This window comes from Mercenaria mercenaria, unplaced genomic scaffold (assembly GCF_021730395.1).
Source record: "Mercenaria mercenaria strain notata unplaced genomic scaffold, MADL_Memer_1 contig_3652, whole genome shotgun sequence".
Classification (NCBI taxonomy): Eukaryota; Metazoa; Mollusca; class Bivalvia; order Venerida; family Veneridae; genus Mercenaria; species Mercenaria mercenaria.
Window position 1 is genome coordinate 25,628 of NW_026461812.1, and position 18,384 is coordinate 44,011.

General features: G+C 37.2%; 1 protein-coding gene across 1 annotated transcript in view; it reads left to right on the top strand.

Annotated features, from left to right (window-relative positions):
- Positions 1-6,022: 6,022 nt before the first annotated feature.
- Positions 6,023-18,384, top strand: part of LOC123564113 (chromosome transmission fidelity protein 18 homolog) — a gene marked incomplete at its 3' end in the record, with an annotated part of 34,629 nt that continues 22,267 nt past the window's right edge. Inside the window, exons 1-3 of the mRNA XM_053534393.1 lie at positions 6,023-6,130; positions 16,883-17,116; positions 17,778-18,047. Coding sequence (XP_053390368.1) covers positions 6,073-6,130; positions 16,883-17,116; positions 17,778-18,047 — 562 coding nt within the window. The remainder of the gene's footprint in view (positions 6,131-16,882; positions 17,117-17,777; positions 18,048-18,384) is intronic.

Genomic DNA, 18,384 nt, shown 5'->3' on the forward strand with positions numbered 1-18,384 from the left:
AGCTCTGACTTTTATAAGTATTCATTTTTCCTCGCACTGTTGTCCATTGGAACTCACTCCCTGAGAATATTTCTCTCTTGGAGCAAATCAGTTCAGCCAGGCAGTCTGCCAGGTTGAACATGTGTCCCCTAGAATCCTGCTCTGTTTTAACAGTTTTTATACAATCTGTACATGCTCCTTCTTTTAAGTTTTTATTCTTTTCTCTCTTTGTCAGTTGACGCGCGTCAAAGTCTATGTCCTCGCAAGGGGTTCGACTGAATGGAAGATAGTAGTTCCACTGTCATCGGTAAGTTTTGGTATGAGTGCAGTACAACTTTTTGTCTATTCTGCACAGTTTGACGGAATGCTCAGTTTATATGTATGCATTAAACTTATACAGTAAACTGTCAGTAGTTTCTTACAATTAACATAGAATCATATTTCGACAATCCTTTCTAGCGATATGTAGAAAAATTGCTGACCATATAGGAAGTGGAAGAAATGGTCAGGAGATTTTGTACACGTACATTAAACATACATAAACTTGGTCGGCAGATTATACTTACACTAGCAGTTTCTAGCGACGTGATGGCATGATATCGTCAGCAGTGTTTGCTTTTATTAATATATAGACACGGTGAGCAAGCTTAAATTATGCTATATTCAACTAGGCATTACTTTTTAGAAGTTTGAGACGTGTGGAAAATGGGCTGACCATATAGAAACTAGAAAATTGGCAGTGATTTACACACTTGAGGACTTTGAAAACGGCCTATACTGTAAAAGCACTTATTTTCGCTGGGTCAAATTTTCGCGAATTTGAAATTTTGAGTATGATCGTGAGATTTAATTAATGTGAAATTGTAAAAATAGTATCATACTTGCTGAATTTGAAATATACTGATGGTAAATATTTACGCGAGGATTAATTTTCGCGAGATGTAGGGCCTCGTGAACATAGCGAAAGTTTAACCCCCGCGAAAATTTCTGCTTTTACAGAATATGCATCCAAGAAGCATATATATGAAATATGCATAACAAATAAGGATATTAATGTAGTCCTGTACGTTTGGATAAAACAATTCCACAATGTAGCACTTCATCAAACTCTTACTTTTCAAAACTTCAGAACATACTTTGAAAAGTCGGCAAATAAATAGGGTAAGATAGGGTCGTGTGCTTGACTTACCGCTTGACTGATTTGAAAAATTTGGGCCTCGTAGGGTCACAATTTTGTTACTTCCGGTTTATCAAATATGCAGAACTATCTTAATTTGATTTGTGTTATTCGGATATATGGAGGTTCAATTATCGTCGTGGGAAATAATAATATCACTTGTCTGTTTAAGTCGTTATACACCGTTCAAAAATAAATACTCTGACCAGATTTCCGACGATAAAAGGTTTAATTGATTTTATCTTTGATAAACGCCAACGTAGGTGACGTTGACGTAATTTGATACGTTCACGTGGTGGAGTTAAACGTGGAGCCCTAGGTGACTCTGCCAGACCGAAATAGCTGAATGGTTTAAGAAACGCCTACTTTTGAGAAGATAAAAAGTCAATACTGATTTTAATTAATAGGCCTAGTTTCAATTTATTAAAAATGAGTTTGTGATCGACTTAAACATATAACAACATTTATGCTTTTGTAAAAGCGTATAGAGAATTTTGCATGACTTGAATTACAGCACGAGCTCCACGTGTGTTAGACTAGCTACTAGACTATGATATATCTTTTTACATTTTATGATTAAATGTAGTGAACTGAGCCAGTCTATATCCTATATCCAATATCCACTGTGAAAATCTCTAAAATAGACTCGACTTTGTCTCTATGAAATTGAATTCGTCAAAAAAGGGAAAAATGTAGAAATATATTTATTATCAGTCTAGTTGCTAGTCTTCACGTGTGTGGGTAACTACCGTCACACTTCACGTATCACAAAAGAAAGCGTTATACTAGGTTATAATATGTGAATATCAAAATACTTAAATGCAACTTCAAGAATGAAATAGTTGTCATGTATGTATGAGGCGTTTTAAAGCGCAAAAGACTTTTATCCCTTCAGCTCACCTGAACCGAAGGTTTAGGGTGAGCTATTAGTATAGGTGGGTGGTCCGGCTTTCATCATCCGTCGCCGACGGATTCATTGTCCACAATTTATATAAACATCTTCTCCTCTGAAACTAATGGTCGGAATTGCAGCAAACTTGGTCTGTAGCATCCTAGCAAGGTCCTCTCTCATGTTTCAAATGGTTCCACTTGTCTCATTTTAGGGTTTACTAGAGCTAATAAAAAAGGAGAAAAAAAACCTTTTAAATGACTTCTTCTCATTACCTGCTTGATGGATTTTGATCAAACATGGTCTGTAGATCACACTCATTCTCCAAAATTTGTTGAAATGAGAGCACCCAGTCCCTTTTAAGGAATACTAAAGCTTAAAACATAGACTTTTTTCATGAACTGCTTCTTCATCAAATTTGATTTGCAGCATTATTATAAAGATACGTCCTCTCAAAATTTTGTTCAATGGGGATACTCGTTCTTATTGAAGGGCCGCTAAAGCTAAAATTAAATATATTTTTATGTTTTGTTTTCAATGAACCGCTTGAAAGATCTCCATCAAACTTCGTCTGTAACATCATTATAAGGTCCTCTCCCAAATTTATTCAAATGGGGACGCTTGGGCACTTTTATCGACTTTTATAAAAAAAAATGGCATGAGTCAAAACTGGTTTTCAAATAGGATTGTTGATCATCAGTTGGAATCATCTATCCAAACAAACAGTCTCAGTAGAGGACGTAAAGTTATACAGACACTGAATAGGAAAATGGCGTGAAGAAAATGTGGTCGCAAAATAGCGGAATCAAATAGTTCTAAGTGTTATGTTGTTTGTTTGTTTTTGGTTTTTTTTTTGGTTTTTTTTTTTGTTGTTGTTTTTGTTGTTCTTTTTTTTTGGAAATATTTTTCTTACCTCAAATATTACTCCCGCTTTTCTTTTGATTTTTCATTCAGCACTGACATATTCTTCAAGAAAATATAAGTTGCAGGCATTTTAAATGGGCCCTGATGTGTGAAAGTTGTCAATTTTATATAGAATAAAGAAGGCCAGGTATTTAGTGTGTTCATGCCTAAGCCTTAAACAGGACAATACGTTCAGCCTTCAGTAGATTTAACTTAGTACCATCCGTATTACAATTTGATTAAAATAATTGTGATTACTGATTAAAATTTGGTCTGTAAGAGTTTTCATCTCAATGGCGGGATTATCGTCATAAAAATACTGTATAGCATTGTGAGTTACATACATTTTAAATGGGTTCACATATGTGCTTCTTAAAAGTATATTAGATGCAAGTTTCATATTTAAAATAATCAAAATTACTTCAACATGAAATTAACAAGTTTATGTGTATTAACACCTGGCTGTAAAAGACCTGTAATTGTGTTCAAAATTACAGACATGATTATTTCAAATTTACACCTGTAGATTTTATATAACAACATTGTTTTTACAGCTGTAGATTTCGATTTACTGCTGTAAACAACTGTAAAACAATTCGAAATATGCAAATGAGATACAGTTGTAAAGAAATTACGGCTGTAAAAATGATTTTGTGTGTGTGTGGTGGGGGGGGGGGGGTTGAGGTTAACGTGCAACCGACACAATTATATGTCATATGGCGACTTTCCAGTTTGATAATGGAGGAAGACCCTCTTCCAGAGGGGTCCCTCTGTGCATTATTTCATCACGAGCGGGCACCTGGGCAGAACCACCGAACTTCCGAAAGACAGCTGGATGGCTTCCTCACATGAAGAATTCAACGCCCCGAGTGAGGCTCGAACCCACATCGATGAGGGGCAAGTGATTTGAAGTCAGCGACCTTAACCAGTCGGCCAGGGAGGCCCCGTAAAAAATGAAAACGTGACAGATGTAAAATGCCTCAAAGTTACAGCTGTAGAAATATTACAGGTGTTGCAAAAGAGGACATTATTTCAAGGGGTACAAAAAGTTTTAGGGCGAATTGTAATTTTCTAGAAGAGGTAGCAATTACTACAAAAAAATTGCAAAATAAATGTAAGTAAAACACAATAGGAAATATGTTTACGTTATAGCATTTGCAAAATTCAAGAGTAAGATACAAAGTAGATATTAAGCATCAGATCTTGAACTTGCTTTGTCATGAAAAATATGACAATTGTGTTATTATGTGTATTTTAAAATTTTCAGCTTCAAATTTAGTGTAAATAGTAAATCCGTGTACTTATACACGTCCTTTTACAATATAGTACATAATAAAACAGTTGCACTTACTCCATAACGGTTAAAATTCCAATATTTTAAAAGATGTGGTGTATTTGTGAACATCAGTTATAGATCCCGCCAAAATGCATTAAAGATTGCAGACGGTACTCATGTTTCCTTCCAAAAAAGTTAGAGCTGTAATTTTGAGACATGATCGTTTTACAGCTGTAATTTTTTACTGATGAAATTTTGAGAACTGCATGCTTTACACCTGTAAATTTCAACTGTATTTCTGGTGATTTTTCACTTACAGGTCTTTTACAGCTGTAATTTTAAATACAGTTCTTTATCAGACGTTTTACAGCTGTAAAACAGTTCCTATTTTCGTACTGACGCTAGCATGTATTAGGTTTAAAATAGTAGTGTTTACATCTATAGATAAACACAGTATGAATGTGTGCTGTGCTTGTAATCAGCTATTAAGTACTACATGTATGATATTTAATTATGAATGTAGCCATATATACGCAAACTTAATTAACTTATTTAGTAAAGTTAAAATCATTTGATGAGGACTTTCTACATTAAAAGTAAATATCTAAAGATAAAACATTTAAGTGAAAGATGGTCATTGGATATCTTTATAGGCATACAGACACTAAACAGGAAAACGGTGTGTAAAAAAGAAGGCAAATACATAATGGAGAATTCAAATAGTCCTCAGTTTTTGTTGTTGTTGTTTTTTGTTTTTTGTTTTTTTTTTTTGCTCTGTAGAACTATTTTCCTTCTCTTCAAGAAAAATGACGTATCTAAAAATGGGTTCAGATATGTGCTGCGGCCATTGGAAATATCTAAATTTTATATAGAAGGCTATTTACCAATAAAAGAAATTGTTCTTTGATTCATATAAAATTCAGCTACTTCAGAACAATTTTGTTACAGTTTCCAGATTTTCACTCTGTCGTAGACCTACTTTACACAAGATATCCATACAACTGCTACAAGAAAAGAAAAAGGGGTATTGAATAGAATGCAGTGAAATGCATGTCAACTGAAGTCAGGTACCCTCATATTGCCGCATTTCAGAAAGCGGTCTGCTGAATAAACACCCCACTTTCGTATTCAAGTAAAGGCATACAGACACTAAATAGAAAAATGGCGCGAAAAAAATGGCATAATGGCGGATACAAATAGTCTTCAGTTTTTTTGCTCTGTAGAGCTATTTTCCTTATTTTCTTTGCATTTTTTTTGCTAAAATCACATGACAGATCTATGCTTGACATGTAGGTAGCATTTTCATAATGAAATAACAACATGACAAAATTTTTCATGGAAAGCTAGATCATACACCAATATTCATACAGACAATATTCTTCAAGAAAATGTAGGTTACAGACATTTAAAATGGTTCCTGATGTGTGCTGCGGCCATTGGAAATAGGTCAGTTTTATATAGAATAAAGAACAACAACTATTTTGTGTGTTATAACCTAAACAACTCGAAAACATTCGAATATTAGCATGAAAAGTGTCCTATTTTATTATGTAAAATTCATTCCACGAGTGAAATAAAGCCCTTTTGGCCCCCGATTTACGCGCAAATGCACAAGAAATGGAAAAATTAAGAGCTATTTATTAGGGACTTCTTTCTTTCACCACGGAAGCACATTTTTTACCGAATTACAGCAATATAACCTACAGGTATTTAGTGTGTTGTAACCTAACACTAAAACCGTCGATTTAGTCGTTTTATGCCTAGAAAAAAACGTGCTCTAAAAATAAGTACTTGGAAAACCAATTTTATGATATAAACGCGGGAAACGGTTGTACTCGGTTACGAAAAATGGATGACTTTGAGGAACAATATGCAGACGAATTAGAGGCACTTGAAGACTTTGATGGTAACTCGGTTTTATCTTTAGAAATTTTTTTGTCTGATCGGTAATGGTGCTGAAGGGAAAATATTTTATTTTTAAGTGAAATGAAACATTTTTCGGGTAAAAAAATTCGGATGGCTAGATTTCAAACCAAAAAAATCTCTACCGTGGAATTACCAAAATCGATGGGGATATGGATTTGTATGCCGCACACATTAATGGAAGTGAAATAAAATAAACAGAGGTTACCTTGGCAGTGTGCACGAAAGACCGAATTGTGGCGGAATTCTTTTTAATAAATTTGATACCTGCATGATCTTTAAAACTGGCATTTATACATAGTTTATATAGACAGCATTACACAAATTGGAATCTATCCTTTTAGTTTATTTCGACATATTAATAATTTGAAACAGATTCCACACATTAAGTTTTCAGGCTGTAAAAAGTCTCCCTGTACTTGGATTCAGTGTTTTTATATTTGGAGTCCATTCTACATATGTGTAATTAGATTTAGAGTCCCGCTTAAGCCGTTGCTAGGGGGTGTGAGAGATGTTGCACATTTCATTATCTCTAGCGAACAGACTCAAAATAGTCTGCTGTTACTCTTCTTGGTTGCATACTTTGCTTCCAAAGGATCTTAATTATTTTTACAGATTTAATTCATATTCATTTGCTTTATCAACGCTGTCTTTTCCCCCCACACGTCTATTGTTTGCACTGAGTCACGTTGATGTTGACATAGAAAAGAGAAAGATGACCTCGGAGTTTCTGGAAATTCCCGTCTGGTTTCCGCGTACATAAATTGAGTACCATTAATGATTAGTAAGCATCCAATGATAACGCACGTTCTTAGAATTGTCATGACGTCGTGAGTGGTTTCCACTGTTTCTATTTTAAGTACCAATGAAACATGCGCTTACAAAAATATAGTTTGACATCAATTTCTTGGGGTTCCATGTTACAATTTAATGATGAAAAACAAAGAAAAATATCAAACAGGGAATGCCACGCACCAGTCAAACTTTCGCGAAATGTTGGAGGACTTTCTTCTTATTTTATCATATTGACCTGCAATTTTTATCGGACACTTGGTCTTGTGAATTTGATATATCAGGCCGGACGGGATCAAAATTTACCGGAAATGTCCGACGGTCCGACGGCTTTCGCGACCTCTGCCTTGGTACATTTACCATTTGTCCATCATATAGAAATATAATTTGTCCCCTTAATGCAAAAAGGTACCAAGTGCCTTCTTTATTCATATGCTCATGGTCACAGGTACCTTTTTGCATTAAGGGGACCGGAATCGGTTCCCTAGACAGCGAACTTATTCGTCCGGAACTCGTTCTCTAACCAAAATACCGTGCATAGGCTAGGGAACCGGAATTTTATAACACTGACGAAATCCACTGTCTCCAATAGTGTAGGCCTACTCGCTGCATACTGTGTCCGCCATATTAATTGGAATGATGTAAAGTAGTGCCAGGCTGGTAACATTACCCAATCGGGCTTTCGACATAAAAACTAATATTTCTTGAAAAATAATGAAAATATTTCTTTCAGACTTGGCCCATTTATTAAGCATAACATATGATGCATATTAAGATAAAAATATCTTTGTTGCCTTCAGTTTTGTTAGAATTACTTCCCTTTTTCAGATTTTAATGATGCATTAATTTAAAGTCCAAAACATGTATGTTTGAATGCAATGTTTAAAACAGAAAGGGTTCAATGGCTTTCTATTGCTCCAAACTTGTGCGCCAATACCTTTATTCTATATATTTAGGGTTAATACTTTGTTTCTACTGCAGATGTATGAACAATTTTTTTACAACTAACATTTTTCTATAATGTAAGGGAAAGCACAATAAAATGTATACATTCATGTACTAGCGCAATAATTTGGAGCATTTGAAAGCTATTGAACCCTTTTTTGTTTTAAACTTAGCATTAAAACATATGTTTTTGGACTTCAAAAATTATGCGTCATAAAAATCTGAAAAGGGGAAATAATTCTACCAAAACTGCAGGCAACCAAGTTATTTTTATTTCAATTTGTATCACTTTTAATGCTTAATAAATGGACCAAGTCTGAAGAAAATATCTTCATTATTTTTCAAGAAATATTAGTTTTTATGTCGAAAGCCCGATCGGGCAATGTTCATGTGTACCTATATCTATCTATCTATCTATCTTCCATTTCTAAAGGTCAAACCACTTGCGAGGACGTAGACCTTGCTCGAGTCAACTGACAAAAGAATAATAGTAAGAATGTGAACAAAAAGAGGTTTAAAAACAAAGAAATAAGGTTGGTTAAAAAAACAGGTTTAAAAAATAGAGCAGGTAGTTTATGGGGAGACATGTTCAATCTAGCTAACAGCCTGACTGAACTGCGGACTGGATAAGTTTACAACATCTGGCGGAAGAGCATTCCAGTGTATAATGGTACGGGGATAGAATGAGTATTTGTGGTAATCAGTTGAGGTTGGAATTGGCTGGAATGCTTGGGAGTGAGTGTGTCTAGATGGTGTTGCGAGTGGTTTAACATCATTTTGGAGGGAAATGGCTACCTGGTTATGGAGAACGTTATGAAACATATCAAGGCATTGGTCTATGCTGCAAGGGTCAGGACATCTCCAGTTTAGGGAGGTCAACATATCAGTGACACTGGATAGTCTAGAATAGTCATGCATTGCCCATCAAGCAGCCCTGCGCTGTACCGACTCAAGCTGATCAATGCGTGTGCCTGTATATGGGGACCAAACTGTAGAACTGTACTCCAGCTGGGGCCTGACCAGTGTCTTGTATGCTGTTGATTTGAGCGCTTGCGAGCGTAACTGTATATATATATAATTTTTCTTAAGCTATCTGCTTTTGATTAGAATAAAAGTTGTATAATACATTTTTCTTAAGCTGCCTTGTTTCTAATTGGTTCGACCAATGATTTGTAAATGATTGTTTGAAACATAAATTAACACAAAATCAAGCAGATAATCAATTTACTATGCGGTCCTTACTGTACACAAGCTGGTTTCAAACAACCTAAATTTATGACCTTCAACCAGCTGTTTCAAACCGTACGTTTCAATACTCTGTCACGAACCACTCGATCTAGAATGAGTACCGTATAGCGGGTTATTTCTACGGGGGAAATATTTCTGCGTTTCTGCGGTCTCTCTGTAGAATCGCAAAAATATTTCCAGCAGAATATTCATCCAGCAAAAATTTAAAACGCAAAAAAATCTGCATTTTTCATCAACGTTGTTTCCCGATATGTTACCCGAGGTAATCCGAAGTTCACAATGGCATGGTCTAATTATTTGAAATTGCCGTCGTCATCTAACAATTACCGATAATGGTATAATTAGGTGTGATGGTCAATCGAATCCTAACTGTTAATCCCTCAGAAAACGTTTGTTTGTTTGATTTTTTTTTTGTGAATGTATTAAACTGAGTGAATTTTACTTCAGTTGTTCTTTATAATCCCTTATGAATATCTTCCTAACTATACCTTAGTAACCTTTATACTTGTGCAACCGTTATGCCGATATACCGTAGTTTGCAGTTGTATTGTGTACACTTGTTGTTGGACTTACATTTGTTCAATTCACATGTTATTATATCCTACAATGTATTCATTAAAAGCAAAGCTACTTAACAGCAGTTACCGGTAATTTAGTTTATTATTTTCATACGCTATCATTCTCACGAGGTCCGATCATGCGGGAACTATCTCCTCCTTGGTATCGAAAACGCAGAAATTTCACTTCCTTTTATGTGAAAACGCAGAAATTAAACACGCAGAAATTTCTTTCACAATTTTTGGGACCAAAACGCAGAATATTTTGACCGCAGAAATAACCCGCTATACGGTATATGGATTGGAAACCCCACAAGTATGAGCATACGCTGCAAGGATGAGGGACTGACCTTTCCATAACCCACCTAGGTCCAAACCTTAACACTATTTCAAACCAAGTGTCTCAAACACCTAACAATTTTCACTTAAACCTATGTTTTAAACCTTGTCTCAGACCTACCAAGGTTCAGCACTGTAACCTAAAACCATCAGCTTATACTGCGACTCCAGGGTCCACACTCTACTTTGGGGGAAGGGGCCCTCAGGCGGGGGAATTTTCATTGCCTTCAAAGAATAACATACTATGTAAGAACTATAACATGTTTATCTCTCATTACACTAAAGCTGTTTCTTTTTCTCAACATACTACTGGTAACTGCAATTATATCATGTCAAGATCAGCTTTTCAGGGGTCAAGCTATACTGTTATTAATGCAACTTCCACAAACTTTATCTAAAACGAGTACATTTATCATTACAGATTTTTTTAATCAATTTATATTTTAGTTGTCTAAAGGTGGGTGGGGTTTGGTGCCTTTGCATTTTATTATCGAAAAATGCTTCAAAATAAGGGCTGCTATTGCAACAGTGATCGTATTTTTCTTAAATGCAGACTTTTAAATGGCCTTTTATTTAGATTGTACTAGAAAAATCTTGTAAGAAATGATGAAAATGTCCGAAAATCACGGTTGCGAAAACGGGTGACAAATATGGAAAACGAAAGTAAACATTTAAAATTCTTGATGAAATACCTGTTTTAGATTTCTTTTTTTCACCATACCTATTCAATACTTACAATTTCTGCTTATTAAAGCATTTAATTTATTTTGGACCAAACAAAGCCTCGGCAATGATAATAAATTTTCTATAGACCGTAACGGTTGACCGCTCACGTAATCGTATCAAGCAAACAAAATGATTATTTCAATTATCCAATTTGTTGTTCTGTTTAGTTATAAGATAAGGTAATTATGTCTCCCCCAGGAGACATATTGTTTTTGCCCTGTCCTTCCGTCTGTCCGTCCGTACGTCACACTTCATTTCCGAGCAATAACTGGAGAACCATTTGACCTAAACCTTCAGACTTCATAGGGTTGTAGGGCTGCTGGAGTAGACGACCCTTATTGTTTTTGGGGTCACTCCGTCAAAGGTCAAGGTCACAGGGGCCTGAACATTGAAAACCATTTCCGATCAATAACTAGGGAACCACTTGACCCAGAATGTTGAAACTTCATACGATGATTGGTCATGAAGAGTAAATAACCCCTATTGATTTTGGGGTCACTCCGTCAAAGGTCAAGGTCACAGGGGTCTGAACATTGAAAACCATTTCCGATCAATAACTAGGGAACCACTTGACCCAGAATGTTGAAACTTCATACGATGATTGGTCATGAAGAGTAGATGACCCCTATTGATTTTGGGGTCACTCCATCAAAGGTCAAGGTCACAGGGGCCTGAACATTGAAAACCATTTCTGATCAATAACTAGAGAACCACTTGACTCAGAATGTTGAAACTTCATAGGATGATTGATCATGAAGAGTAGATGACCCCTATTGATTTTGGGGTCACTCTGTGAAAGGTCAAGGTCACAGGGGCCTGAACATTGAAAACCTTTTCCGGTCAATAACTTGAGAACCACTTGACCCAGAATGATGAAACTTCAAAGGATGATTGGTCATACAGAGTAGATGACCCCTATTGATTTTGGGGTCACTCTGTTAAAGGTCAAGGCCACAGGGGCCTGAACATGGAAAACCATTTCCAATCAATAACTTGAGAACATCTTGACCCAGAATGTTGAAACTTCATAGGATGATTGTTCATGCAGAGTAAATGACCCTTATTGTTTTTGGGGTCGCTCCATTAAAGGTCAAGGTCACAGGGGCCTGAACATTGATAACCAGTTGCGATCAATAACTTGAGAACCACTTGACCCAGAATGTTGAAACTTCATACGGTGATTGAACATGCAGAGTAGATGACCCTATTGATTTTGGGGTCAGTCTATTAAAGGTCAAGGTCACAGTGGCCTGTTCATGTAAAATCATTTATTGGAAATAACTTGAGAACCACTTGACCTACAATGTTGAAACTTAATAGGATGATTGGACATGCAGAGTAGATGACCCCTATTTTTTTTGAGGTCACTTGATCAAAGGTCAAGGTCACAGGAGCCTGAACAGTGACTTGAGAATCACTAGGCCAAGAGTGTTGAAATTTAGCGGGATGACTGGACATGCCAAGTAGATGATCCCTATTGCAGCCAACCATCAGTGTCTCTTTGACTTTCGCTCCTGACCCCTATTGACTTCTTGCCTATAGGACTTTGCACTGGGGGAGACATGCGCTTTTTTACAAAAGCATTTTCTAGTTTTTATTTGTAAGAAGGCAAGACACAAGTTGCATACCGCTAATTAACAAGTGGTGCAAAGACAATAATCTAAAGCTGCATTGTTTATCAATTAACTTTACACATTGATCAGTAAACACCTTTGATAATGACAGGGATTATTGTACTGAATATAAACCGTGAGATGACCACGTGTCAATCGGCGCGTGGCGTGATTGAGATCTGTTAGCAGCTAATTAACATATGACGCTCCGCCTACTGCCATACTTCCGCGTATGACGGCGAACAATATTGAAATTGACGTGGATTTTGATTGACAAGGGGCAGAACTTTCGAACTCGAGACGCATCAAAGACGCATCAAAGAAAATTTCCGCGAGTCATCCCGACGCATGAAGCATATTTTGTGCGGGTCAAATACGAATTTTTCTCGATTTTCGCGGGTCAAAAACCCGAGACCTCTGGTCAGCCGAATGCCCAGTAAGGGGGAATTTTTTTCTCTGGAGGGGGAAAAAAGGATACTATTTTGGTGGGAGAAGCAGCGTTAAAAATGGCCGATCGAGGGCCCTGGACCCGGACCAATAAAATAATAAAGCTGTCAAGAGGACCCAGCAAGGATGAGCCGAAGCTGCAAATATGAGGGTGCCTCACCTAAATTATTTATACCAAAGTCCCAGTAATAATTATGGCTTATTATATAAATTATTTCTCCAGTTCTCTGCGATGTGCACTCTTCGAGCTCCCAGGACGATCTGCTCTAACTGGATGCGCTGTGTGTATTTATATGGCCATATGACGTCACTTGCGTATGGACATACCTCCGACTTTTACATAGACCACTGTATACTAATACAATTTACCAAAATGTACTAAAAGCCCGAAAGGACCAATTTCGCGACAGTACGAAATGAATGCCTGAAAACTACTTTGTCGTCTTTAAATGTTATTTGTTTTAAACATGTCCAATGTTTAAATGATTTTTTATCCCCCGCCGATGAAATTGGGAGGGGGGATATTGAAATGGCGTTGTCCGTTCGTCAGTCCATCCATCCCGGCGACTGAAATGAAAGAGAGGGCCATCTAACAGTAAAGAGAACAATAGCTTCAATCCGCTAACAATAGAATAAAGGGCGAGGGCCACCTATTCAAACAAAAGAAAAGGCCCCCTCTTTCATTCGGTCAGACATCTGTCCGTCCGCAATTTCGTGTCTGCTCTGTAACTCTTTAACACCCTGAAGGATTTCAAGGAAACTTGACACAAATGTTCACCACACCGAGACGACATGCAGAGCGCATTGTTTTGGATGTCTCGCTTCAAGATCAAGGTCACACTTAGGAGTCAAAGGTCATATCAGTTTGTTTTGTGTCCACTCTATAACTCGTTAACCCCTTGAAGGATTTCAAAGAAACTTGATACAAGTGTTCACCACACCAAGTTGACATACAGAGCACATGTTCCGGATAACTTGCTTCAAGGTCAAGGTCATACTTAGGGGTTAAAAGTCATATCAGTTTGTTTCGTGTCTGCTCTGTAACTCTTGAACTGCTGGAAGGATTTCAAAGAAATTTGGCAGAAATGTTCACCACACTGGGACGACATGCAGAGTGCATGTTCTGGATGACTCACTTCAAGGTCAAGGTCACACTTAAGGGTCAAAGGTCATATATGACTTTGCTTTGTGTATATTTCTTTGCATTGCAGTGCTTTTGTTTTTAGCACGACTATTTGAAGAATAGGGGAGCTGTCCTACTCGCCCCGGTGTTGGCGTGAGCGTGAGCGTCACACAAATGTTAAAGTTTGCGTACCACCCCATTTTCAAAGTCCATTGAGATGTTGCTTTCATATTTTGCATACTTGTTAACCATCATGACCCCAGTCTGTAAAAAGGAGGCAACTCTATCAAGCATTTTGACTGAATTATGGCCCCTTTCCGACTTAGAATATGCTTATTGTAATGTTAAAGTTTTACTCATAGCTTATATTGTACTATCAAGCACTGAGAATAGTCGAGCGCGCTGTCCACTGACAGCTCTTGTTATTTTGCAGATCTCTTTTTTTTGTTCACTTACAATAATTTTTTTTGAATTACTTCCCTTTTATGTTACTATAAATAGCTTATTTTGAAACTTGTTTATTATTGGGCATAGTGAAAAATCGATACTACTTTTCTGTGGTACAACATGGATGGTACCTCCAATTTTTATTTTTTGCATTTTTACATATCTGTACCTGATAAGGATTTTTTTGTGGACTTTGAATATTTTTTTTTTTTTTTTGTGGACTTAGATTTGTTTTTTGAAGTTTTCCTTTTGTTGTTCCAGTCCTTTGGGCTACAACAGTCAAGTTCTTTAATTTTTGCTCCCATCCTTTGATGTAACCCTTTGAGCGTTTATTGCCCCGCTTGGCGGAGCTCTTGTTTTTAGCTCACCTGTCACAAAGTGACAAGGTGAGCTTTTGTGATCGCGCGGTGACCGTCGTCCGTCCGTGCGTGCGTCCGTAAACTTTTGCTTGTGACCACTCTAGATGTCACATTTTTCATGGGATCTTTATGAAAGTTGGTCAGAATGTTCATCTTGATGATATCTAGGTCAGGTTCGAAACTGGGATATGTGCCTTCAAAAACTAGGTCACTAGGTCTAAAAATAGAAAAACCTTGTGACCTCTCTAGAGGCCATATATTTCACAAGATCTTCATGAAAATTGGTCAGAATGTACACCTTGATGATATCTAGGTCAAGTTCGAAACTGGGTCACGTGCCATCAAAAACTAGGTCAGTAGGTCTAAAAATATAAAAACCTTGTGACCTTTCTAGAGGCCATATATTTCACAAGATCTTCATGAAAATTGGTCAGAAGGTTCACCTTGATGATATCTAGGTCAAGTTCGAAACTGGGTCACCTGCCATCAAAAACTAGGTCAGTAGGTCAAATAATAGAAAAACCTTGTGACCTCTCTAAAGGCCATATTTTTCATGGGATCTTTATGAAAGTTGGTCTGAATGTTCATCTTGATGATATCTAGGTCAAGTTCGAAACTGGGTCATGTGCGGTGAAACACTAGGTCAGTAGGTCTAAAAATAGAAAAACCTTGTGACCTCTCTAGAGGCCATATATTTCACGAGATCTTCATGAAAATTGGTCAGAATGTTCACCTTGATGATATCTAGGTCAAGTTCGAAAGTGGGTCACGTGCCTTCAAAAACTAGGTCAGTAGGTCAAATAATAGAAAAACCGTGTGACCTCTCTAAAGGCTATATTTTTTATGGGATCTGTATGAAAGCTGGTCTGAATGTTCATCTTGATGATATCTAGGTCAAGTTCGAAACAGGGTCATGTGCGTCAAAAACTAGGTCAGTAGGTCTAAAAATAGAAAAACCTTGTGACCTCTCTAGAGGCCATACTTGTGAATGGATCTCCATAAAAATTGGTCAGAATGTTCACCTTGATGATATCTAGGTCAGGTTTGACACTGGGCCATATTTTTCATGGGATCTGTATGAAAGTTGGTCTGAATGTTCATCTTGATGATATCTAGGTCAAGTTCGAAACAGGGTCATGTGCGGTCAAAAACTAGGTCAGAAGGTCTAAAAATAGAAAAACCTTGTGACCTCTCTAGAGGCCATACTTGTGAATGGATCTCCATAAAAATTGGTCAGAATGTTCACCTTCATGATATCTAGGTCAGGTTTGACACTGGGTCACATGCCATAAAAAACTAGGTCAGTAGGTCAAATAATAAAAAAAACCTTGTGACCTCTCTAGAGGCCATACTTTTCATGGGATCTGTATGAAAGTTGGTCTGAATGCTCATCTTGATGATATCTAGGCCAAGTTTGAAACTGGGTCAACTGAGGTCAAAAACTTGGTCAGTAGGTCTAGAATTATTAAAATCTTTTGACCTCTCTAGAGGCCATATTTTTTAATGGATCTTCATGAAAATTGATCTGAATGTTCACCTTGATGATATCTAGGTCAATTTCGAAACTTGGTCACGTGTGGTCAAAAACTAGGCCAGTAGGTATAAAAATAGAAAAACCTTGTGACCTCTCTAGAGGCCATATTTTTCATGAGATCTTCATGAAAATTAGTGAGAATGTTCACCTTGATGATATCTAGGTAAAGTTCAAAACAGGGTCACGTACCTTCGAAAACTAGGTCAATAGGTCAAATAATAGAAAAGCCTTGTGACCTCTCTAGAGACCATATTTTTCAATGGATCTTCATGAAAATTGGTCAGAATTTTTATCTTGATAATATCTAGGTCAAGTTCAAAACTGGGTCACATGAGCTCAAAAACTAGGTCACTATGTCAAATAATAGAAAAAACGACGTCATACTCAAAACTGGGTCATGTGGGAAGAGGTGACCATTCAGGACCATCATGGTCCTCTTGTTTATTTCGTTACACAAATGCTTACTTATTATACTCAGTCTGTATCGCGATACATACCGTATTGATGCATCTGTATCCCAATATGTATTGTATCGTGTGACAAGCGTATCGTTACACCCCTATTCAATTAGTAATATATGATCCAAACGTTTGTTTACTCTTCAGTTCCTGACAGAGTGTCACCAAATCCACGTAAATCTCTTCAGTTTACAACACCTAAGAATAAACAATCAGTAGATTCACCTGTTGGGAGCCCCATGATACCTCTGACTGGTTCCCTACTCAAGAATGGAGACCACAGGAAGTTGAATGGTTCCAGTCAGAAGAAGAGAGGAAGAGAAGAGCAGACACAGTCTGATAGTGACCTTGAGTATGAAGATGATGACCTTGATGTGTTAGGTATGTAGTTTAAAAATACAGAGGTATTTATTTTAGTCATTCATTTGTTTGACATTTATAAACAGCAGTATTTCAGTTGCCTGTTACATATATCAAGTATTCCTGTCAGTTTTAACTGGTTCTTCAGGATTAAGAGACAACTTCCGAAGATAAACAGCTTTCAAAAGGTTGTTGAGGCCTCCGTAGCCGAGTGGTTAAGGTTGCTGATTTGAATCACTTGCCCTCACCTATGTTGGTTTGAGCCTCACTGGTTGACATTGAATTCTTCATGTGAGGAAGCCATCTAGCTGGCTTACAGAAGTTAGGTGGTCCTACCCAGGTCCCTGCCTGTTGTGAAATAATGCATGGAGAGGCATCTGGGGTCTTCCTCCAGATCAAAGCTGAAAAGACGCCATAAGAACTGAACTTGTATCTGTGTAACGTTAAACCCAACTAAAAAAGCGAAAAAGGTTGATTTCCAAGACTTACAAGCGAAGAGATTGGAATATGCAGTCATGGGAAATTATTTATGTACAAACTATAATCTCATACTGGTCTATTTTAATTTCTTGATTGACAGCAGGCATCTGGTTAATTGAGTCCAATTTACAAGGAAGCCATTCAGCAGGCTTGCAAAAAGCTTGGATTAAAATGCAGTAAAAACGTATTCCAATTCTTTCAGTTCCAGCTTCTAAGAAGAGCAGAGTAGATGCTGATCAACTGGATGAAGATGAGCTGTGGGGTGACGACCTTGCACCTACCCAAAAGGTCAAGGCAAAAGGTCTCCATGACAGCAAGGTCAGAAAGGTCACAGAAGTGTTACAGGATGTTGAGGCTCCTCCCTCTCCAGATAGGAGAGCTATAGAGAGAATTCTGGAACACAGGAATAAACAGACTGTCAGGGAACTGAGTATTGATAGTCAGCAAGGCAGGGTTGAAACTCGAGCTGAAGGTAAATACAGGATGAGACTTTTTATGAGTTACTGAGTATATTGAACCAAAAAACCAGTGTTCCCACTGGCATTTAAAGTTGGGGTGAAAACTCAGTTTTTCTTGCATTTTTGCACCCCCACACTAAGATGTATAATAGCTGTCTCCAAATCAGGGGGTACAAAGTACCATTTTGGGGGTTTCTGGGAACACTGAAAACAGAGATATAGGGCAAGAAAATCCCTTTATCTGATAGGGAATAAATGAGTTAATTTCTAATATTGATATATCAAACCTAAGTAGATACTAAGGGTGTAACGATATATATTGAAATTCATTATTATACGCCCAAAGGGACA